Source organism: Rana temporaria, chromosome 3, assembly GCF_905171775.1.
Source record: "Rana temporaria chromosome 3, aRanTem1.1, whole genome shotgun sequence".
In the NCBI taxonomy this organism is placed as follows: domain Eukaryota; kingdom Metazoa; phylum Chordata; class Amphibia; order Anura; family Ranidae; genus Rana; species Rana temporaria.
Window position 1 is genome coordinate 66,380,153 of NC_053491.1, and position 25,371 is coordinate 66,405,523.

The 25,371-nt window shown below is 41.7% G+C and overlaps 1 protein-coding gene across 13 annotated transcripts in view; it reads right to left on the bottom strand.

The window, feature by feature from the left end:
- Positions 1–25,371, bottom strand: part of MYO5A (myosin VA) — a 241,964-nt gene that overhangs the window by 37,481 nt on the left and 179,112 nt on the right. For 5 of the 13 annotated variants that reach the window (XM_040342698.1, XM_040342697.1, XM_040342696.1 and 2 more), the window contains 6 exons: positions 23,932–24,032; positions 18,640–18,720; positions 12,559–12,757; positions 8,353–8,427; positions 3,577–3,670; positions 985–1,131 (listed from right to left, as the gene is read on the bottom strand). In XM_040342698.1, coding sequence (XP_040198632.1) covers positions 985–1,131; positions 3,577–3,670; positions 8,353–8,427; positions 12,559–12,757; positions 18,640–18,720; positions 23,932–24,032 — 697 coding nt within the window. The remainder of the gene's footprint in view (positions 1–984; positions 1,132–3,576; positions 3,671–8,352; positions 8,428–12,558; positions 12,758–18,639; positions 18,721–23,931; positions 24,033–25,371) is intronic. The other 8 variants (XM_040342701.1, XM_040342700.1, XM_040342704.1 and 5 more) reach the window with 3 other exon arrangements.

Here is a 25,371-nt window from a genome sequence, read left to right on the forward strand (position 1 = left end):
CTGATTTCCTGTTAGTAAAAGATGAGTTGCGCTTTTCTGTCTGTTACAGCGTGATGAATGTGCTTACTCCATTATGAACGGTAGTTTTACCAGAACGAGCGCTCCCGTCTCATAACTTGCTTCTGAGCATGCGCAGGTTTTTAACGTAGTTTTGGCCCACACACGATAATTTTTTACAACCCGAAAAACGACATCATTTAAAACATCGTTAAAAAATGCAGCATGTTCGAAAAAATATTTTTTGATGTTTTTCAGAACCCGAAAAATGATGTGAAGCCCACACACCATCATTTTAAATTACATTTTTTAAAAACGTTGTTTTTTTCATGCCGAAAAATGATCGTGTGTACGTGGTATTACTCTTAAGCTCCCCGTACATGGTCCGAAATTCATCTGGTTCAGCAGGGACTGACCACATTTCAATCCATATATGGCCACAGTGGTTGAACAGAAGTCGATCTACCGATCAACCATCCTGTTGGATTTTAGCCACTTGATCAGTGCTGCTGGCTATAGCTTGCAGCGCTGTTCTGTGTAATCTGATGGTGGGAAAGTCTCCCTGCTGTCAGAATACAAAGACACAGCAGGGTCAGTTTTTTGCTTAACCCACTCGCTGAAAAAAAAACTCATCTATGGCCAGCTTTACACTGCTTTAGTATCACAAGATAAGGGGTGATGAAGAGGCATTGAGCTTCGAAACGCGTCAGCCGGCGGTGACCCTTCACTTCCTCCAAGACTAGTCGGAGTGTGGTTCGAGGTCCACTTGCTGCAGCTCATGTTGGTTAAGCCTTACTGCGATTCTTTCTACTACATTTGTGAGTAGGTCTTGTATATATATTTTATTTCATAACGTTTTTAAACTGTAATACACTATGCTGGTGCGGCTTTGTCTTCTCTTTTCTTGTTTGAGATCCTTGATTTGCTGGTGTATGGTCGTGCTTATGGATCAGAATACATAAGAAAAAAAAATTTGCATATACTTACCCAATATAAGATTTTTAATTAATTTTGGTTCATCCTCCTTCTTATACTCCAGCATTCCTTGGAAGTCTTTCTCCTTACGTGGTATATTGAGCGGACGAATAGGTTCATCTACTATTTGACCAGGAGACACATTCTCCATTTGACCAACTGTAATACAAATTAAATATGCAAACTGTAATTATATAGAAACTGGAGGACATTTATAACAAAAGAACCCTACAGCACACGTAGGGTCATTGCAGGCGATCCTGTGCTAGGTTGCCACTCTTATTGTGCATGCTCCCCTTGGTGCCTGTTGGGAAGCCATTAATTTCCTCATTTTTAAAAGCTGTCCCAAATCACTTTTTTTTTCATCACTGAGTGACATTAGTTCTTTCTCCTCTTCTATCTGTCCCTCCCAATGACTGGGCCTCAGAACCAAGTCTTCATTCAAAACAAATATTGTTTAAAGTGGTATTTAACGCTGCCAGGTAGGGATTTGATGACAGAAGACACTTTATTGGTCTCTACTGTCATAAATCCTTCTCTTTGCCTGTCAGCTTTCATGTACACCAAGCCAAGCATGGGCAGTTCAGAGTACATGTACAACATCAGATCAAGGTAGCAATGATGTGCCTCCCTGTGAACATGTGGGGGAGCGAAATCATCACAGTGTGGCCAATGAAGCGGCAGAAACGGATGGAACCCGCAAAAAAGACAGGACGAAGATGGAGGCACCCAGGACCAACGGCAACCATGACAGTGCAGTAATAGAGGGCAATGTTTGACAGGTAAGTCTGTGCTAATGTGTGGTGCATACTAGCACATTATGGCACAAACCACTTAGGGGTCCATTAGAAAAAAAAGGATTTTTTGTACTCACCGTAAAATCCTTTTCTCTGTCATCCATGGACGCGAACAGCCTTCACAAGTCTTGATATGAACAGGAACATAATCCATATGTCAAGACTTGTGAAGGCTGTGTCCGTCCATGGACGAAAAGAGAAAAGGGGATTTTTTGTACTGACCGAAAAATACTTTTCTCTGTCATCCATGGACGGACACAGCCTTCACAAGTCTTGACATAAGGGTTATGTTCCTGTTTATAGCAAGACTTTTGAAGGCTGTGTCTGTCCATGGACGTAAAGAGAAAAATTGTTTAACACCATTTTAATAAATGTTATTATCGTTATTTTAGATAGAAATAATTGCTTAAAGGGTTGTGGATTCATTTTCTTTTCATTTAATTTGGAATACTTTTTGTTCAGTTAAACCATGTGACTGCCTATCGATGCCGGGCAGGCACAAGAAAAAAAAAAGAAAACTTCCTGCAGTGATTTCTGCAGGATACGTCACAGGTTTAATGGTTGCTCTGCCCATTGATTGCACAGTGCAGAGCATGTGAATAAAAGTCACCTCACCAGCATATATACAGTAGAGAATAAAATAAGGTATTTGGAAATATTTTTTTTATCAGTTCTACTTACAGTTGTCTACACTAGTATATTCATTTGTCATGATATGCAAATCTGACTGAGGGTTTTATGACAATTTAATGAAGCCCAAATCGAAAAAGAAAACCATCATCACCAAGATGGAGGCCCAATGAGACATCTTATTTGGTTTTCCTGCAACACAGCAACATCCACTTATAGGGGAGCTAGATCCAAGTTAATAGCATAGAATTTGTATTGAAAATGCTTATGCAGACCTTCTAGATCAGGGGTGGCCAACCAGTGGCCCGGGGGCCACATGTGGCCCACGGAGCCCTTTGATGTGGCCCACGACCTCCTGCTCTGGAATGGTGGGTTGGCAAGCCCAGATCGCCATACCACAGCATCAGTGTTGTAAATGAAGCTGGTGGTAGAGGAAGAAAGCGTCTGCGGAGCAGAGCCCCATACGCCGATGCTTCCTCTACAGCGTCTATGGCAAAGTTCAGCTAACCCGCAGGATAGACACAGGTACACTACGTTGCACCCGCGGTGTGGGTAAACCGCAGCACATCAGTGTGAAAGCAGCCTTAAGCCCTTTTTCACACGACCAGACCAACCAAATGGGACCCTCAATTCACCTCTACAGAGCGACAGATGTCCGTTTACCCCGCCTACCTCCAATCTGAAAAACAGAAGGGAATTCGTCTCCCTCCATCTGGGCGGATCAGAGGGCCTATAGAGTATCCGTGATCTGTCATCCACCCGCTCCGCTCATTGTGGCCCTCGACTGGTTACCAAGTTGTTTAAGTGGCCCTCGCTCTTCAAAAGGTTGGGCACCCATGTTCTAGATGTTTTGTATTGCCTGTCTTGGAACTTACAAGGCTCGAGTATTTTTCTTTATTTTTTTTTTTGTACTATATGTTTTCTTTGTGATGTAACCATCAACTTGTCAAACTAATATGTTGGATTGAATTTTATTAAAACTCTGTAAAAGAAAATGCTTCTGTAGACATTTTTACCATGGCACACGCTGGAACTATTCAACATCTCCTCAATGAATGTCAGAGCAAAAATATCGTCAGTTTACAGAACTCTTATAAAGACACATGGGATGAGAAAATCAAGGTAACTGTATATTCAGATTAAACTGGATGATACAAAAGCAGATGCAGCATATTACCTTCAAGCTCCCCGATTTTCTTTGCAAATACTTTCAACTGCTTTTTCAGCTTCCTGACTGTCTTATCCTGCTTCTCAAGTTGCTCCATTAGATCCTGCAGAGATTAACATTATTTTAATATAAAACACCCTTTTAAACAACATAGCAGGTTTTGCATACAATTTGCCAAGCCAAGGTTAGTGTTGAACAGGACCAGACAGCTAGGTAACAGCGCCACCAATGGGCAGATTTGTGTGCTGCGTGTATAGGAGTGTCAGTGCTGATCTGGGCAGAGTTCACCAATTGTAAAGAAATGTACACACCCCCTAAGTCTAATGAACCATTCATTTAAATTATGGATTTTATTGCACAATTATGGCACAACAGATCATTTTATCTGTCAGAAGATAAAAATTGATTGTACAGGTACATATGTTGTGGGTAATTTACCTGTCAGTTTTAGTAGTAAAGTAGCACATGACATATATAGCAAGCTTGTAGAATTCTGCCCAAAGAACCGGCAACTATAAATTACATGTTTAAAAACTGCAGGGTATACAAAATATAAATAGAAGGGAGCAACTACAGAAGAACCATGCAAATCATTGCATCCTGGCACAATAAGCAAAACATAAAATATTACATCCAACATGAAGAATCAGGTGCTGAGAGCAAGTCAGTGTAAAAAATCCAGTTGGAAAATAGTGTACACTGTTAGGAGCTCCCACCATGTTGATGAGGTTCCCAATACACGAGCTGTGCGGTATGAGACATGGCACTAGGAACTAAAGCACCACAGCACTGTTCAGTAGTCCAGATAAAATATTATTCCAGTAGGAGTCAAATGGACAATAAAAAAGACCTACTGAGGAAGTTCACTTTGGGGCGTAATGCGTATAGGAGTGGTACTTGCAGATGATGCCATTGTGTTGCATATTTGAAGGAGGGTAGTGAGGTGTAATGCTGTTTTTTTTTTTTTTACGTTTTACGATGTTCTTCTTGTTGTGGCTTGTTTAGAACGTTGGTGGGAGAAGCTACGGTTAAAGGCATATTGGAATGACGTACCTATTATGGAAAAGCTCTTTCGACCTCTGAGGTCCAGTATAGAGATGAGCGGACACAGGTGTCACATGTTTTGTGGAACAGTTTGCAGAAGATTGCTGGCACTGTTCATAATTAAAGATTCTGATAGGACTACTTCTTTATTGATATCACTACAGTGCGGAAAAATAGTATTTGATCCCCTGCTGATTTTGTAAGTTTGCCCCCTGACAAAGAAATGATCAGTCTATAATTTTAATGGTAGGATTATTTTAACAGTGAGAGACAGAATAACAACTATCAAGAAAAACGCATTTCAAAAAAGTTATAAATTGATTTGCATTTTAATGAGTCAAATACCGTATTTATCGGCGTATAACGTGCACTTTTCCCCCCCTAAAATCAGGGGGAAATCGGGGGTGCGCGTTATACGCCGATGTCATTTTTTTACCAATGGGGGGGAGCGAGGATTGGGCGGGGGTGTCTTGCCGGCCAGATTCCTACCTCTCCTGGTCCTGGGATGCCAGCGTACTGAATCGCTCGTCCCTTCTCTCCTCTTCTTGCTCCTCCTCCCCCTCCGAGTGTAGCTTCAGATTGGAGGAGGAGAGCGGTCACATGAGAGGAGAGCGATCATGTGACCAGCCGGGGAACACAGTATGAATGAGAAGGAACTGTCCGTGCTTGAACACAGGCTACGGTATGTAGAAGGGACTGGCCGTGCTTTATTTTTAAACTTTACAGTATGCTGGCAGTCTCCTGGGAGTGCAAGGGGTCTGTGCAATGTAAATGAGCTGTACTGTGCAGGGAGACAATGCAGTGTAGTGTATGGGGGGGGGGGGGGGCTATGTAGTGTGCTGAGATCTATGCAATGTGCTGATATCTATGCAATGTGTTGGTATCTATGTGTAATATGCTGATATCGATGCAATGTGCTGGTATCTATGTGTAATGTGATGAGATCTATGCAATGTGCTGGTATCTATGTGTAATGTGCTGGTATCTATGTGTAATGTGCTGGTATCTATGTGTAATGTGCTGGTATCTATGTGTAATGTGCTGGTATCTATGTGTAATGTGCTGGTATCTATGTGTAATGTGCAGGGGGGGGCTTTGGAATATAAAAGGTGCTGTTGAGTTTTTTTCCTGAAACTTCCCTCTTAAAATTAGGGTGCGTGTTATACGCTGGTGCGTGTTATACGCCGATAAATACGGTAAGTATTTTATCCCCTATCAATCAGAAAGATTCCTGGCTCCCATGAATTTTTTTATTTATCATTTCGTTATAATAATAAAAGGAGTATACAATGCTTTTTGGAAGCCCCCACTAACCCATTCACCTGGGTTTTTAATAGGAATTTGATTTGGGTCTATATCATTTTGTATATAGTGTGGCATTTCAATTATTACTCTTGCCGCTTTGCACTAAAAACCAAAGAAACTGTGGTGGTCTGCTAGGGTATGGAAACTACCTGCCAAATAAAATATCCAGATCACCTACATCACCATAATCACACTACTGGATAGTAACACCTATAAGGCAAATTTATGGGTCCAGCTCAATCTTTCCACTTTTGTACAATGCAATTTTTCATCACTTTCATAAAACGTATTTAAAAAAAAAAAAAAAAAAAAAAAATGTCTATAACATTTATTTTACCTTTTTGTTGATTGGATTTTTCTAAATACAAAAAACTTGAGCTGTAGCTATTTAGGTATATAAAATATGAAAATGCAATATTTCATATTTACCTAATTGAACTATTAATAAATTAATTGAATCATGTCCAGAACACAATACCTTTTATATAAAAAAATTGCTGATGGAGCCCTTCAAAAATCGAATTCAGATAATCTCAACAGTTCGGCTTGGTTCCTGCATCACAGACACTTCCTATTAAAGGCAATCTGTTACTCACCTTGGCAAGTCCCTGGGATACATGACCTGTATACACTACTTTTCAGAACTATGGATCTTATAGTCACAGGGATGAGCCCAGATCCTAGGTCGAACCCACATGGGCGACGCAGCCAGGAAGCAGCCAATCATAGATGGCTGAGGCATTCCCCGCCCCGCAGCCATGTATATATATATATATATATATATATATATATATATGGAGCTGTGGGTCAGAGAATGTCTTTGGCCGCTTATGATTGGCTAAATGCAGCGATAATGCCTAGTTGGGTTGAGACCATGATCCAAACATTCCCAAGGTCATCCCGTGTCATAGGCAGGCCAAACACGGTTTAAATTTCTTTCCTGCAACCACGAGTTGCAGGAAATAAGTTCACACGGTTCCCCCATCAACACAGAGAGGGCAGACAGGGAAATTAGCAACTGTCTTCTCCCTGCCAGGAGAAGAGTGTGATTATCGCTAGCAGTCGCTAGTGATATTCACAGGAGAATCTGGCAGGCTGATATGGGCCGGCGTAAGCCCACCTAATTCAAAATAGGCTGGTAGGGGACGTGTTGTATGCTAATTAATCGTGACCCCACGTAACTGACTCTACTAACGAACGGCGCATGCGCCGTCCGTGAAAGTATCCCAGTGCGCATGCTCCAAATTACGCCACAAATAGTAAATGCTTTAGACGAGAACGTAACTTACGCAGAGCCCTATTCGCGTGCGACTTACGTAAACGACGCAAAATTCATCGCTGGCCCGAAGTCCATACTTTTTTTTTTTTTTTTTAAAGTGTATTTTTGAGCGTGTACTTGAGAGAGGAGCCGGACTGCAGGAGTTGGGAGTAGGCAGGCCTCCCCCAGAAGTCCATACTTAACATTGGCTACGCCTCATATAGCAGGGGTAACTTTACGCCGGAAAAAGCCTTACGTAAACGACGTAAATCAATGCGCCGGGCGGACGTACGTTTCTGAATTGGTGTATCTAGCTCATTTGCATATTCTACGCGTAAATCTACGGAAGCGCCCCTAGCGGCCAGCGTAAATATGCACCCTAAGATATGACGGCATAGGAGACTTACGCTGCTCGTATCCAGGCAACAGTGAGGCGTATCTGATTCTATGAATCAGGCGCCGAGATGCGACGGCCCTCATTCGGAGTTACGACGGCGTATCTGGAGATACGCCGACGTAACTCCTTTCTGAATCTGGCCCCTAGTCTTTTGGACTGTAAACTAATAAGTGCTGTATAAATGGCATTAGGAAGATGGACAGAGTTGAACTGAATTTGATGGTATTAACAAAATGTATGCAAATAAACGACATTACACCCAAGACTAGAGAAACCAAAAGAAAAAAATATGATCATGTTTTCTGTATGGTAATGGTAAATGCCAGGACTGTGGGGAAATTAAAAAAAAGTAAAAAAAAATAATTATGAATCACTGTACACAAAGCGTCAAATCAGATAAAGCAAGCTTTGCAACATTCCATATCTGACATACAACATTATCTGTCAGTATGGAGATGCAAATCCGTATGCCACTCAACCTGCACTGGATTGTATAAAATGTAATGTACAATAAACAATGGTGAAATTAAATTGCAATCTAGAGAATTTCATTGGGTTGTGGTTAGAATAACTTTGTCTACAGATGCGGTTAGTAAGACGTTGTGCTCTTGTGCTGAACATGAAGACAGGACACAATGACACTGAAAGCTGTGATGGTAAGGGACACACAATGCAGCCTTGTCATATCGACAGCATCAGACAGCCAGACAGGCTGAATTCTCTGTTAGTTTTCAACGACACTGCGAGGACAAAAGAGCAAGCAGATGTGTGATTTACATACAATGATCCGTCTGTAAAGTGAAATCCGGTACGATTGATACTTCATGGGATCATCTGCATATAACTCCTCAAAATACTGAAAAAATAGGTAGAATGCATGTACCCTCTTCAATTAGAATTTCACATTAACGACTAATTTGTTCACAATCACCAATAATTACAAATCACAATTCCAGAGCCATGGTTAATTGGATTAAAAGCATGATTTTAAATTGAACATATACATTTCACTATGCTAGAAAAACAAATTTTATTGGTAATGCGGTTTTGTCCATGGGGCGCCTAAAACAGCCATAGACTTCCAAATAAAATAAGTGGTCTAGTAACAGAATGATCTAAATTCTTCTCATGAAAAGTCATATTAAATGGGGCTAATAGGAGACACACAGGTTGTTTTACCAAAACTTGAGGAAAGAAACCAGCAGCAAAAGCAGAGCAACTGCCCACAGCAACCAATAATGCTACCGGATGCAGCATCGGTGCAATGCTGCATATGTCCCCCGACGGCTTCAAGGCTGAGAACCGATCGATCAAACACCACTGATTGCTTGGTTCTCAGTGGTCCCTGATGCTCGGTTCTCAGTGGTCCCTGAGCAGAGAGCTGGTGATTGTCCGTCACTGCTTTCTGCTCTGCCCCACCTCACTGAAACACTGGGCCGGCTCATGCTCTCAGCAGCTTGCTGAGAGGCTGAGCCGGGTGCCAGTCCAGGCATGTGGGTGAATCCTGACCATATGGTTCTGATATTTCCTGAGCTTGGCTTGGCTCTGTGGCATCAGTCTGCTGAAAACGAGCCACAGGAGTTCAGAACGAACAAGCTTTGGCTACTTCTGTGTTTAGGCTTTAGAACCACTTCAATTGAACAAGCTGAAGATAGACTGGCCATACATTATACCATTTTGCATTAGATTTACCTAAAGCATATAATCAAACTGAAAAACTTGAAATTTGTATGCAATCAGGCAGGCCTTTCCACTACATAGTTGAAGATAAATCTAAAGGAAATTGAACAAGAAAACGGTAAAATGTATGGCCAGCTTTAGAAGCTGATTGGCTACCATGCACAGCTGCACCAGATTTTGCACTCTTGAGTTTTAGTAAATCAACCCCATTGTGTGTTAAATCCCAGTGTTTTGGAGCACCTGGATGCAGCATGTAGCCCCCGCCGTCTGCAACCTCTGGAGCAGGAAGTAAAATAAAGCGCTAAAATGGGAAAAAGACAATAAAAACAACGCTTTTATTTTGTTTTTAGAGGTGATAGAACCCCTATATAATTTTTTTTTATCGCTCCTAATACTTTTTCCTTACTCAAATCTATCTAATACAAAACGTTTTGGCTTGATTTCCCCTCCAAATAAAGAATTCAGATCTCCGCTCCATCTCTTCTCTATGTGCCCTCATGGCAAGCCACTTGGGGGCACATGTGCAGTCGTGCTCCTGAGCTGGGTTGTGTGCCTCCATAGACACATACAGCGCAACATGGTCCTGCTCCACATTCCCTTCTCTCAGAATTTGACTGACATCAGCAGAAGTGCCAACGGCTCCCACTGCTTTCAGCAAAGTAGGTGAGAGCAGAGGGGGGAGAGAAGACTGGAGGCTAGGCACAGTGCTGGATTATTATGGGTGCTGTGGGGGAGGGGACATATAGTGAAAGGTGTTTTGCAGCTATTGCAGCTTACCAATTCTTAGATGTATTGGCTGCATTAGTTTTAAAGGTAAAGTTCACTTTAAAAAAAAAAAAAAAAATGCATATTTTTTGCAGGTAAAAAAAAAATGTGCATATATTATTTTTTGTAGAAGGAGCCAGGAAAGCATTGCACCAGCAATCAGCATATGCCATGCAGGTCTCCTGCACACTGTCAGTGTATCTGCTTGCTGTACATCCCATACAGGGAAGCCGATACGCAGACAGGAAGACTCAATGAGCTACCACAGTGCTCCACAATGCCATGCAAGTTCATTAAGAACCAGGGGCGGACTGACAACTCATGGGGCCCCTGGGCAATAGAAGATTATGGGGCCCCTCTGGCTTACAGATGGCCACCACGCCAGGAGGCAGTGCAGAGGCAGGGCAGCTAAAATCTTGGGATATTCACATTAAAAGCATGTCAGTTTCGGACATATCAGGGACAGATCTAAAAAAAACACAGATTTTTACATACTGTCCCTGGTTTTACTGAGCCTGGCAACCCTGATGGGGCCCCCTAGTGGCATGGGGCCCTCGGGCAGTGCCCAAGTGACTCAATGGTCAGTCCGCCCCTGTTAAGAACTACAAGGCGACAGCCGATAGGGATGTTGGGACTTGTAGTTCATTCAGAGCTGTGTGTATGAATGACACGGCTGTCTGGGCTGAGCCCACTGCAGCACTGGTAACGTGTTACATGTTCCACCATAAAATCGGATGGAACATGAAACATATCCTTTAATGTTTTCTGGTGATCTGGCCAATAATTCTGCTGTTTTTCAAAAGAACAAGTTCTCCTGCAGATGTAGCAGTTTGAGGGAAGAGGCAAGCCCATTACCACTTACAGGGGTGCTTACAATTATCAGCTTTTATTTATGTAAAAGAAAAACAAATAGGTAGATTCAGAAAGAGTTAGGCCGGCTTATCTACAGATAAGCCGACCTAACTCTGAATCTGCACCGACCTATGTTTAAGTGTATTCTCTAACAGAGATACACTTAAACATATCTAAGATACGACGGCTTGCGCCGTCCTATCTTAGATTGCAATGTTGTTGATAGCCACTAGATGGCGCTTCCATTGCGGCCAGCGTAGATTATGTAAATGAGCTTGTACGCCGATTCACGAACGTACGCGCGGCCGCCGCAGTCGAATTACATCGTTTCCGTAAGGCCCTAGGCGGCCTAAATTTATTCCACCTATGAAGTGGAATAACAATGTTAAAGTATGGCCGCCGTTCCCGCCGCGAGGTTCGAATTTTTTACGTCGTTTGCGCAAGTCGTCCGCGGCGTCGTTTACGTCCACGTCGAAATCAATAGGCCCGTACGGCGTCCTTGGCCGCAATGCGCACTGGGATATGTAGGCGCCCGGCGCATGCGCAGTAGCTATAAACGTCAAAAAACGTGAGGTCAAGCCTCATTTCCATACAACACGCCCCCCTCCAACCAATTTGAATTAGGCGCCCTTACGCCCGCTCGTTTGAGGCTACGCCGCCGTAGATTGGCAGGTAAGTAGATTGAAAATCACTACTAGCCTAGCTAATTTACGGCGGTGTAGCCTAAACAGGCTAGGCTACGCCGCCCTAAATTTAATCCAATCTCTCTGAATCTACCTAAAAATGTTTGCTGTACCCGTTTATATAAATGTGTGAGCTGGAGATTGGCTTCAATTTGTTAGCTTATCTAAATCTGCTATTACATCCAACACTCTCCTACCCTCAGACTGACAACACTGCCCCCTGTGCTCCTTCATCCAGTGTGGAGGCACTCTAACACAGGAGGTGTGTTACTGGCCAGATCACCAGGTGAAAACAGAGGGAAAAAAGCCGCAAAAAATAAAACTAATACAGCCACCACATCAAATGATTGGTAAGCTGCAATACATTTTTTTTTTTTTTTGGCTTTAATACCACTTGAATGCAGAGAATGCATTAAAGTAAATACCTTTAGAGTTTAGAACCACTTTAAACTTATATATATGTTTTGAGCCCCAGGAGACCAGTGTAGTGATTAGGACATAGGGCTTTCCAAACACGTATGCTGGGTTCACACTGGAACACGCAGCGGCTCACAGCAGGAGTCCGGTGCGTCTCCATTCACCGTTTCAGGTCTGATATCAGCCCAAGTTTTGGGCTGAATTCAGACCTGAATTGGCCCAAAAGACATGCAGGACTCCTGTGCAATTCACAATGGAGCCGCTGTGGAGATGTGTGAACTGACTCCATAGAGAGCCAGGCACAATCTGCTGCTATGCAAAGAAACCCACATCCAATTCTCATAAGTTTGAATCCTATTCCTCCCTCGCTCATATCTATACTCCTGTATGGCAGTCAGGAATATACTTGAAAAGACAATCCTTCCATTTCCATTACAGGCAAGATTCTCTTTTTTGACTGCTTTTCCTATGCAGACAGCATATAGAAGAAAATAACAATGGGCAGCCTTGAGTTGCAGACAAATAAATAAATGAATCACAATCTGAAAAGCAATATTTTTGAGGACATCCCCAATGAATGACCTACATACCAGATTCTCATTGGTCAGCCGGGTAATCTCATGCTGTAAACTGGCTTCAATTCGAGCCTCAGGAGGCAGTTGCAGGTTCTGGGCAAGTAGCTGTTGCTGGCGGTTGTTTTCCTCCCGTAGACCCTGGACCTCTCCCTTGAGAGCTTCCAACTCATTCTCATAGCTCTTCTTCTGAGTCTGGAGCTGTGACTCTAGAACTCTAAATGGCAGTATAAAAAAGTCAATATTTGCTATACATCTCTTGTTTTTTTCTCTGTATGAAAGTAAAGCAGCAGAATTAGAGCATCAGCCCCATTCACCATGGCAGAACGCACAATAAACCCATAAACGTTTGATATAAGTAGTACTAGTTTTAAAGCAGGACTGTTAGATTAACCATCCAGGACAAACATATTGCTGGGTTAGTTTCATTCCATTCATATTGTCCCTAGTGCATGTATCTGTTTGGCTAGTGCAGAGGCATTATACCCCGTATACACGCTCTGAAAATCGGATGAAAGATCGTACAACCTTTTTTTACTAGTCGCAAGTAGAAATTTAATAGGTTACTAAAGTCACGAAAATTTGCGTACGACAGAATAAAAAAAAAACGGAAGTAATATCTTGTGTTGTAATGTATTTGTGTTGTATTTTCGAACGACAACTGTACTGACTAAACGAAAATTGTACGATCTGGTATCGTACGAGGAAAATTTTCATGCATGTCCGATAAAATAATATCGGATGAACTGTCATGATCGGCTCATGGAAGCCCTGTACGAACGATCCGATTATCGTACGATTCTTCCTCGGACGACATTTTTCGTACGATATTCAGATCGTGTGTACGGGCCATAAGACTGTGAGCTCACATAGTATAAATTATTAGAAAACATTTGTGTGTATTGACTATGATAAAATAAAGAGAGGACACATCCTCTGTTGGGTAAAATGCCAATGTGGTTTACTACATCTTTTTTGTTTTTTTTTATTTAAAGAGTAACTTCACTTTGTTGATAAAAAAATATTCCCCTCTGGGTGATCTATGTACATTGCAAGGGTTTTAACAAACTTTGTTGCAAAGTCCTGTCTTTTGTTATGCTGAAGAAATCACAGTTTGTTTTCTCTGTGCCCGTGTGCCGAGTGAGTCTAATGGGAGTGGTTAATTATCAATCAGCTGCAGCACCTGCAGGACCCTAATGAGGACAATTGCAGGGTCTGCATGCCTTTAGACATGATTTCCTATTGGGAGTATCTTACCAAAAAGAACATGGCCCGGATTCACATACATTGGCGCATATTTATGCCGGCGTAGCGTATCTTTTTTAGGCTACGCCGGCGTACCGCAGAGCGGCAAGCACTGGATTCACAAAGCACTCGCCCCCACTCGCTGTTAAAGATACGCTGGGTTTCCTCGGTGCAAGCCAGCGTAGGAGGTAGTGGGCGTGAGCCATGCTAATGAGGCGTGACCCCATGCAAATGATGGGCCCAGTGTCATAGAAGTACTTAAAACGAACGGCGCATGCGCCGTTCCGTGGACGTATCCCAGTGCGCATGCTCAGAATCACATCGAAACTACTCCCTAAGATACGACGGATCACTGCCTGCGACGTGAACGTAACCTACGACTAGCCCTATTCACGTACTACGTAAACAACGTAAAAAACGACGACTGTGTTCTCTGGTGCAGCCATTTGCATTGATGCTGCTGACTTACACCTGCTTTATGCGGCTTAACTTTACACCGGACGTACGACTTACGTAAACCGCGTATATTAATGCGCCGGGCGCATATACGTTCGTGAATCGGCGTATCTCACTCATTTGCATATTCGAATCGTAAATCAATGGGAGCGCCCCTTGCGGCCAGCGTAAATATGCGCCCACGGTACGACGGCGTAGGAAACTTACGTCGGTCGGATGAAGCCTATTTTCTAGGCGTATCTTGCTTTCAGAGTCAGGCGCATAGATACGAAGGCGCATATGTGCACTTACGCGGCGTATCTCGAGATACATCGGCGTAAGTGCTACGTGAATCCGGGCCCATGTATGCAGCGGATGCCTGGAATCTGACTTGTGTCTTAGTGCAGACTTCTGGGCAAATTAGTGAGCCAATCACACAAGCAGGAATTTTATGTTTCTGGGGGCCATTCTGTACACATTCTGTCTACAGAACACCTCCAGGTTGCCATATTGCTGTAGATTGAAAAGGAAAGGTAATTTTTAATAAAATGTAATTACAATATGACATGTATTGGTATTTTATGTAATAGACCAACACAAAGTGGCACATAACTGTGAAGTGGAAGGAAAATGATCAATGTTTTTAAAATATTTTTTACAAATATGTGAAAAGAGTGGCGTGCATTTGTATCTCCTCCTCTCCCTGAGTCCATACTTTGTAGAATCACTTTTCACAGCAATTACAGCTGGAATTCTTTTTGGATGTCTCTACCAGCTTAGCACATCTAGAGAGTGACATTTTTGCCCATTCTTCTTTGCAAAATAGCTCAACCTCCGTCAGACTGGATGGAGTCTTGCCACACATTCTCAATAGGATTTAGGTCTGGACTTTGACTGCCATTCTAATACATATGCTTTGATCTAAACCATTCCATTGTAGCTCTGGCTGTATGTTTAGGGTCAATGTCCTGCTGGAAAGTGAACCTCTGCACCAGTCTCAAGTCTTTTGCAGACTCTAAACAGGTTTTCTTCTAAGACTACCCTGTATTTAGCTGAATCCATCTTCCCATCAACTCTGACCAGCTTCCCTGGCCCGGCTGAAGAAACGCATCTCCACAACATGATGCTGCCACCACCATGTTTCACGGTGGGGAAGGTGTGTTCAGGGTGATGTGCAGTGCTAGTTTTCTGACACACATAGCATTTTGCTTTCAGGCCAAAAAGTTCAATTTTGGTCCCATTTGATCAGAGCACCTTCTTCCACGTGTTTGCTGTGTCCCCCACACGGCTTCTCACAAACTGCAAATGGGACTTCTTTCAACAGAACAGAAAAAAAAGAAATCGTGTTTGGGCTGCCTAATGCACCATGGCAGTTTAATCAAGATGTACAGTGCCTTGAAAAAGTATTCATACCCCTTGAAATGTTCCACTTTTCACATAGTTGTAAAAAAAAAAAATGAAAACCATTCATCATGTTCCTTCCATTTCACAATTATGTACCACTTTGTATTTGTCTATCAAATAAAATCCATTTACAATTTTAGTTGTAACATGACAAAAAGTAGAAAATGTCAAGGGGTATGAATACTTTTTCAAGGCACTGTAGAACAGGAAGGTTCTGTAACAAGGTAAAAAGAGTAGAAACAACTACATTTTTTAGGAAGAATCGCTGAGATAAATTATAAAAATCTTCTATATTAAAGCAGCCATAGCAGCATTTGTGTACTGCAATAACTCTACATTTTGTTTAGCTACAGCTTTTAGGCATCATTCATAATGTATGTGTTAGCTCACTGACCCCCCAAGATGCAAAGCTTAAAATAGGTAAGGCTTTTGTCCCTATACCATATAAATAGAGCAAAATATTGTATAGCTAGAATAAAGCAAACATGCAGGCAAATACTCAGACACCACTGTAGAAATGTAGAAGGTTTGGTAACATGCTTTCAAGAAAACCCAACCACAATCCAAGAGTGTAACTCCACTTATTTCCTCACTTTTGGACAATGTGATATTATCGGGTAAGTAAAACAAACTTTGTAATTAGAATTATTTACCTAGCTTGTTCCAAAACACCTATACCAACTGTGGACGGACTCATTGTGCCCAAAGAGAAAGTACTTACCATAGCTAGTAGCAAGAAGAACAATATTAGCAAGTGAAAATCCCAATATTACGCTTTGCAAGAACAGGGCAGTTTCTGACTTTATACTGGATGATAATAAGCCCCCTCAGGGCACCCATTATAACACAAGATTTACAATTTTGTTGTATAATCTCTCTATGAGTGGGTCCATTCTTTTTCTCCTATCTGTAGGAAAATTAAGGGATGAACTAATGCTGAAATTGGGAATTACCGTATATACTCGAGTATAAGCCGAGTTTTTCAGCAAATTTTTTTGTGCTGAAAATGCCCCCCTCGGCTTATACTCGAGTCACCTTTTTGCGCCTGATCTCCCGGACTTTGGGGACCCGGTACCGGCCCCCGTAGGTCTCCTGGCACACATGTAGCCCCACTCTTCCTCTACAAGTGTGCAAAGTTTGTTGTCCTGGGGACCTACGGCCGGGGAGCACTGATTTTTTCAAAGCCGGGCACCTCTTTCATAGACTCCCAGGTTAAATGGTAATTTCTCCGGTGACTTTGAGGACCCTGTACTGACCGGTCGTAGGTCCCCTGGACCTAGAACTTGCCACAAATGTAGCCCCATTTCTCCTCTACAAGTGTGCAAAGTTTTTTCATAGCGTTTCACCAGAATTAGTGTGCCCATTGGAAGATTTCCCTGCCATTACTGATCTGATGTCAACCGAAAATGTGGGATTTTCTTTTACTTTAAGTTTCAATGATAACCGCAAATAGGAGAAAAAGTGGGTGAATCTCCTTAACGGGAGCACAGACAGCCTTAAACATTCTAATCCCTTTCTACTCTGTCCAAAACTAGAAAAATACAAAATTTGCCTTTAGTTACACTTTAACTTGTATAGATCATTCAAACTTCCTCTAAAGTAACTCTCCATCTTCTTTTCCATTACAAGTAAATAATGGATTCCACATAAGTTCTTGATGAAAGAGGGGTGCATGCTCTCCAAAACCCACAGAAGCCTACAGAATATTTATGGAGATAACAACATTGACAAGAGCAATGTGTTGTCATTGGTGACTCTCCATAACCTTCTGTAGATGTTGAACAGCCTTCACGCCTCCTTCATCAAGAACGCAACAATGGCATGTTGCTTCTGCTTGGAATCCATTTACCTGCAATGAAAAAGAAGAGTTAAGCCCTGTACACACGACCGAGAATCCCGTCAGAAAAAAAGGTTTTCCCGACGGGATTCCTGGCAGGCTTGCCCTGAAAAGCCATGTATACACACGGCCACACAAAAACCTGTCGTTCTTTTGAATGGCAAGAACGCGGTGACGTTATTGACTACGACGAGCCAGTGTCTCGTCACATTCGTTTCCGTCGCTGCCATCTTGCTACACCCCAGACTAACGTTGTATGCTACTGCTCATGCGTTGAAGTGTTATCAAGCATGCACGGTTTTTCTACCCTGCAGGTAAGCATACAGATGACTGGTTTTCTTAGCAGGAAACACTCTGCCGGGAATCCCGACAGGAAAATAGAGAGCAGGGTTCTCGCTTTTCCCTTCGGGATTCCCGGCTGTTTTCCTGATGGGAAAACTGCTAGGGAGCATATACACGGCCGGGATTCCCGGTCAAATGCTCTTCTGGCAGTTTTCCTGCCATGAAAACCGGTCATGTGTACAAGGCTTAACTATACCAACATGTGAAATTTGAATGACCTACGTAGGTTAATGAAAATGTTATGCCCACTTTTGTATCACTTTGGGAACAGTCCTTGTATTTTAACTCTAAATATTATCCAGCCTGCTTGGTTGATACCTTATATAGTCTGTATAGGTATAATGGAACAAGATGGGTAGACACATCTTACAAAATTGGACAACTCAATGCCCTGGCTTTTAATATTATAATTTGTTAAAAATGCTGAGAAAAAGTGGACTTATACTTTAAGTTCCAGAAAAAAGACACCACAGTGAACTGTTAAACCTGCACCAATTGACATTATAAATAGTCATTAATACTTTTTTTTTTCAAGGATATTCTTTTTTTTTAAATATGAAATTTAGTAGTATCTTTAGGTGTAAAAAGATAAAAAAAATCCAGGAATTGTTGTCTTAAGCAGTACCATGAAGATTTAACAGTAGGTTCAGGTGGTTACCAATAAAATAGCTTGTATACTGCATAAAGAAATCAGGCACACCATGTGAGCCAAAGTGACCATTTCTGGTAGCATAGTCCACCATCCATAATAGATGAGTGCATAGTTTAATCTCTGGCCATTGTTAGTAATAGGCAAAATGCAGACCACAAATTCCCAGAGTGAGAAATTAGGTAACCTGTTGGCCTGTTTTAACCCTTCATACACCAGCCAGAGCTCTCCGTCCTCATTCAGCATATGGAAGTCTTGAGGTAGGGTTCTTTGAAAAAAAAATGATTACAAAAACAAAAGAAAAAGGGAAAGAGGAAAAAAAAAACTGAAAAATGGATTGATGGAAAAATGAGAGAAATATTAACGAAACCTGCCAGGAGAGAAAAAAAAGAGACTGCAGTCACTGACTTCCCTCTTAAAATGATACTGGTCTAGTTGTCAGGTTGACCCTCTTCCTTCAAACTTTGAGTCCTCAACAGGCATGCAGATCAGTTTTTCTGACTTTACTTGCTGCATATTTATACCAGGGGAGTATTTAGGCCTGAGGCAACCAATTAATGCTTTCAGAAGGAAGTCAGCAATAGTAGCCCCTGTATTTCTCACATGACTGGTATACTTTAAAAACAAATGAAAATGTAACAATGATAAAGACACACATAAACCAAGCACACAGAGCAAGAATGGACAAAGATAACTTTGGAATGCACTTGCGAACAAAAATCACACCTAAATATTGAAGGCTATCATGAGTTAAATTTTAATTAAAGAAGTATTCTGGCTCTAAGGCTCGGTTCACACCGTCTTGCATCGACTTCTATTAAAGAAGTGGTTTGCAAGCCGCGCTGAAGTCGCGCTGTGCGAGACGGCTTCAGAGTCGGGCGACTTTGAAGAAACCCCAGTGTGAACCGAGACTTGGGTCCCTTTCACAGTTGTACGACTTGTCCTATGACTTGGGAGTGCAAAGTCGCATAACAAGTCGTTCCCCATGATTTCCAATGACAACCATTCATATTAATACTAGAAAGTTATCAAATAAAAGTGAACTGGTGTTCAAAGTGATAAAACAGCGCTATAAACAGATATACTCTGTTCAGATGGATATCCTGAATAAGTGATGGTGAGAGAGGTGATCGATCAATGGTATATAAGCACCTAATACCAAACAAAAAATTAATTTGTGAATGCACCTAAATGTGGATAAGTCGCCCAAAAAAGGAGGAAATAGGCTTACCACTGCAAATCTATGTGTGAATTGCTTACAAACCATCAGTACATCCAGGTACTGTACGGGTTAAACCAACTCAGGCGGGGGTACATAGAAGGCAAAGAAACACAGAGATCATAGTGTAATGTGACTAAGCATTGACCCCTGCTAAGAATGGAAAAACCCTTTGGTTAATGCCCGTACAATGTTGTGAAAAAGGTATGCATATAATGAAATGGTTTCACCAATCAGCTTCTGTCCCCAGGAGCCGCGCGAGTACTGCAGATCAGCTGGTCTCGTTCTCCCGCTGTGGTGGACAAAAGATGGACAATTTTCCTCCTTTTTTGGGCGACTTATCCACATTTAGGTGCATTCACAAATTAATTTTTTGTTTGGTATTAGGTGCTTATATACCATTGATCGATCACCTCTCTCACCATCACTTATTCAGGATATCCATCTGAACAGAGTATATCTGTTTATAGCGCTGTTTTATCACTTTGAACAACAGTTCACTTTTATTTGATAACTTTCTAGTATTCACTTTATAGATGGGTCACCATTTATTTTAAATAGCTGCTTTTAGAACAACACCATACACTATTGGTATTGTCTCTACACCTATAGATAGTGTGTCACCACCTCACTATCACTTTGGTTGAAGGATCAATTCGCTTCCTGGCGCCGGAAGTGCAGCAGTAGGCCTTTTTTTACTGCACCTTCTTTTATATTCATATTAATACAACTTCAAAGTAGACCCTGCACTACTTTGGTGCGAGTTCAGGTTCATAGACCTCAAGTCTCCCTGAAATTGCGTTAAAATCACGGCCGCAAAACTGCTGTAAAATCGTTGCAGTAGTGTAAAAGTGGCCTTAAGGTCCTCACATTAATTAAGAGAGAATAGAAATATACCATTCTCCAATCCACCAAATTTGTAAAATCATTTTGATGCTACTTCTTTTTATTTTGCATTATATCCTATGTTACTATGTTTATTAAATAGTTCAAATTTTAATGGCTGTCACTTTAAAGTTAAATATCAGTGTTGGTATCCAGTTGCTGTCCAAAGCTTGCCACCTCAACCTACGCAACATCTCAAAGATATGTCCCTTCCTAACCAACGACACCACAACACTTCTAATCCACTCCCTGGTCATTTCTCATCTCCATTACTGCCTCCTCGTTGGCTTACCTTTAAATAGGCTATCCCCCCTTCAGTCCATTATGAATGTTGCTGCCAGGCGTATCCACCTTACAGACTGCTCTGCGTCTGCTACACCCCTCTTTGGCAATCCCTCCATTGGCTGCCACTCAACTAACAAATTAAATTCAAGATACTAACCATAACTTACAAAGTCATGCATAACAGCTACATCACTAACCTATTCTCAAAATACCAACCAAATTGTTCTCTTCACTCCTCCCAGGACCTCCTGCTCTGTAGCTACCTTTTCATCTCATCCCATACTTTTCCTGAGCCTCCCCCATCCTCGGAATGCTCTACCACAATCTGTCAGACTATCTCCCACTTTGTCCACTTTCAGACGATCCCTGAAAACACATCTCTATCAGCCTATCTGGCCTCCACCTAACAAATGTACATTCATTTTCACCATCAGCTCACCCCCCTACAGTTATTCCCTCTCGTATCTCTTGACCCTCCCTCTTAGATTGTAAGCTCTATTGAGCAGGGCTCTCCGATTCCTACTATTTTAAAGTGTATTTTATATGTACTGTCTACCCTCAAGTTGTAAAGCGCTGCGTAAACTGTCTGCGCTATAAAAATCCTGAATAATAATAACAATATGGAGTCCAAATATGATCTCCCTTTACTGCATTAACTAAAGAAATCATTTTTAATTATTTGTCTTTAGCAGCCTGTGCTGTCGGGGATATTTGCCTTCACTTCCTGTGCCAGAGACACAGCAGTAAGTAAGAGATCTCTCCAAAATGAGGGGCTGTCCTTTGTTAGATAGTAGGTACCACAACAGGGCTCAACATTGGAATATTTCCCATCTGTACTATCCTTTATGTTTTTTTTTCTAGAACAGGGGTCTCCAAAGTACAGACCACAGACAGCATCCGGCCCAATACCAGATTTTATCTGACCAGTGGCATATTCTCAACGTGTACAAATTAAGATCAGAAAAGGCTGCCTTTAGTCTTCACTTCTGATGTAAGAGGGGACTCCTAAGGCAGACTCTTATGTAATGGTGGCTCTGATGGGGACCTGAATGTGAGGGAGGACTCTGATGGGGGCTTTAGACAAAATTGCCACAGAAGTGAATGAAAAGCCTACAATGAGATTATTGGACGAATGATTGTCCTTTTTTTTTTTCAAACACTAGTCACCATATCGAAAATGAAGAGGTTACTAAAATTATAAAAACGCTTGTTATCACAGAATAAAAAATCCTAAGTGATGCAATAGATTGAATTGGAGTTGTATTGTATTTTTAGACGTAAACTATACCGAATAAATTAAAATTGTACGATTTGTTTTCAATGGGCAGGGGTGGTGAAGGAGCGATGTACACCGCTCCTTCACCGCTCCAAAGATGCTGCTTGCAGAAGTTTATTTAACGTCCTGCCAGCGCTTTGCCTCAGTGTGAAAGCCCTCGGGATTTCACACTGAGACTGAAGGGGAGGTGTTTTTCATGTGCTAGTTTGAGCCCAAAAGCGCCTGAAGAACGCCCCAGTGTGAAAGGGGTCTAAAATCTTAAATAGTGCTTGCCAATCCTACCTGCAAATGTCTCCTCAGCAGTATTTCTATAGTGATAGTTAGCACTCCCATTGAGATCTGTGTGTAATATTTACAAACAGGAGCTGAAGGGCACTTTAAAATCTTGGAGAAAGCCACTCAAAGCTTACCAAAGGTTTTATAAAAGCTTGCTGAAAGTTTCATAAAAGCTTGCTGTTCACACTACTCTTCTACAAGCTGAAGCCCGTGTGAAACAGGCCTATGAATGTATATTAGCCAGTTCCTGTGCCAGTATAACCCTACAAGAGTAAATTTTACATTGCACTATGGGCCTATCAATTAGGCTAAAACTTTGTCATTAGTTTTTAAGGAAAACCAAGGCTTTTTTTTTTTGTAAGTATTCTCAAAAATGATTTTATATATATATTTTTTATACCGTGTGTATATATATATATATATATATATATATATATATATATATATATATATATATATATATATATATATATATATATATATATATACATACATACACACACACATACACACACACACACACAGTATATATGCATGCATGCGTGTAGATTTCCCCATCCACACAAGCGATGTGGATGGAGGGATGGAGGAATCCTCCCACTGTTTCACTGCATTCTGACAGCGGGACTTCTCCACTGTCAGAGAACACAGATCAGCGCTGCAGCCGTGATTGAATGAAAATGTTTTTAAATTTCCATATGACAGAAGCCGATTGTTAGACTGGCTTCTGTCTAGTGGGACTGGCCACAGATGGATCAAAATTCCCTGCTGATCTATCTATGGCCAGCTTTACACATCTCTCTCTGTTAGCATAAACATGAATTCTTGGCTAGGGGGAAGTTTCATGTTTACAGATTAGGCATGTCACTGTGGAATTTGAGGACTCTCATATGCAGTTACCCTGCTAGGTCTATGGGCACTCTAACCCTGCACAATGGAAGCCAACATTTACAAGTAATAAAAAGATCTGCCAACAACACGTTTACACAAACCAAAAATATCTATGATTAGATACGGTCACTAGTAAACAAGATGTGTAATAAAGGAAGTGATGTATTGAAAATACATAAGGGATAATGAATTATCGGTAACATAATTCAGGGAGGATGTTATTCACCAAACATAAGCACAGTTTAGACAGGGACCTGGCAGTAACTTATTCTTATTATGTCTTAATGACCAGTGATTTTAGATATTGAAGAATAAGGGTGTATTTTTAAAGCTACTCCTCAGCCTGACATTACCCCTTAACCAAACCCTTTCCCTATGATTAAGATTAAAGGGGCGGATCGAAACGCATTGAAAGCCTGGCCTGACTGGAGTCCTGGCTGAGGCTGCCATTCATCTCACTTCACACACATAGGTATGCTTCATGATGTGCGGCTTATGGATCTTTTCCTTTGGCATTCCTGCGGCTTGAAGCTAGGACGAGCTCCGTGTCGTTGCCCGCACTCACAGTGGTCCACCCAGACTTTATCGCTCTTCCTGAGCAGCGCCTAAATTTAGTATTTTTTGGTCACAGTATTAGTGCAGCTTACCTGTTGGTTTCTTTCATGCCTGTATAAGCCTGCGCAATTTCCCTTCGGTCTTTCATCTTCTGAACATCCTCAGAGATGGGCAACGTGTCTGTCATTGTATTCTAAAACAAAGTAAAATGTAAACATTTTTATATCTAACCAAGGAGGTCTCGAATAGATGGCTTTATCAATGATCAGAAGACTCGGACCAAAAACCTTGGACACCATGTTATTTAGCTTGGCATTCAATGAACTTCTGTAATAATGTTACCCTTTCAAAAGGCTGAAATTTACTATTCTATATAGGTTATTTATATGGAAAATGCAAGGGTACCGCTATACCAAAGCAAAAAAATAATAATACAATTCGTAAAATAATTAAACAGAAGTTAGTGCTAAAATCTTTGCATTACTCCATATCACCAAATCAAATACAGACAGATATCTAGGCTGCATTCCTTCTGAATGTTTAGATAAGTGTCTCAACATCTTTCCACTTCCAGTATCAACTCTTGATTATTACTATGAATGATGACTTCTACCATTAACTTGGCGATTATTTATTGACATCTCTAACTTCGTTGCAAAGATCAATTGCACAACTGTAGCTATTTAGGTAAAAATGTATTACAGAGTTAATGGGAAATCAAACTAGCGGAAGGAGTATTAGTTCCAGAGCAGGCATATCACATAGTTTCAGGACCTTGCTGAAAGCTGGGCTTTCTTTCAGGCAGAACTCTAGGAACTTACTGATAGTGCAGAAGCTTGTCTCTTCCTATTACCTGCACATTCCTACTGGCCACATATGCCTCATTATTTTGTGCATTATATATCCAGAAGAAAGCGAATACATTGTTAATAGAAAGCCAAGCCATTCCATAACAGGGCTTCATCTGATCAAAGAAGGCCATATGGGTACATAGATCTAACAGGAACTTTACACAAGCAAAACAATGCGATCCACCAATATCTATAAAGAATAGGGGAAGTGGGACTCTGGGACAGCCTTTCTCAACTAGGGTTTCTCCAGAGGTTTTGGCATTTTTTCAGCTGCCTAGTGTTTATGTTCTCTTAATGTGAGGGGACCCTTTTCCACCAACCACAATTCGAAGGGGGTCCCCTTTTTACCAACCACCAATGTAAAAGGAGTACATGGGGACCTCATTGGCCACCCATGTACATGGGGACCTCAATGGCCACCCGTGTATACGGGGACCTCAATGGCCACCCATGTACACGGGGACCTCAATGGCCACCAGTGTACATGGGGGACCTCAATGGCCACCAGTGTACATGGGGGACCTCAATGGCCACCAGTGTACATGGGGGACCTCAATGGCCACCAGTGTACATGGGGGACCTCAATGGCCACCAGTGTACATGGGGGACCTCAATGGCCACCCGTGTACATGGGGGACCTCAATGGCCACCCGTGTACATGGGGGACCTCAATGGCCACCC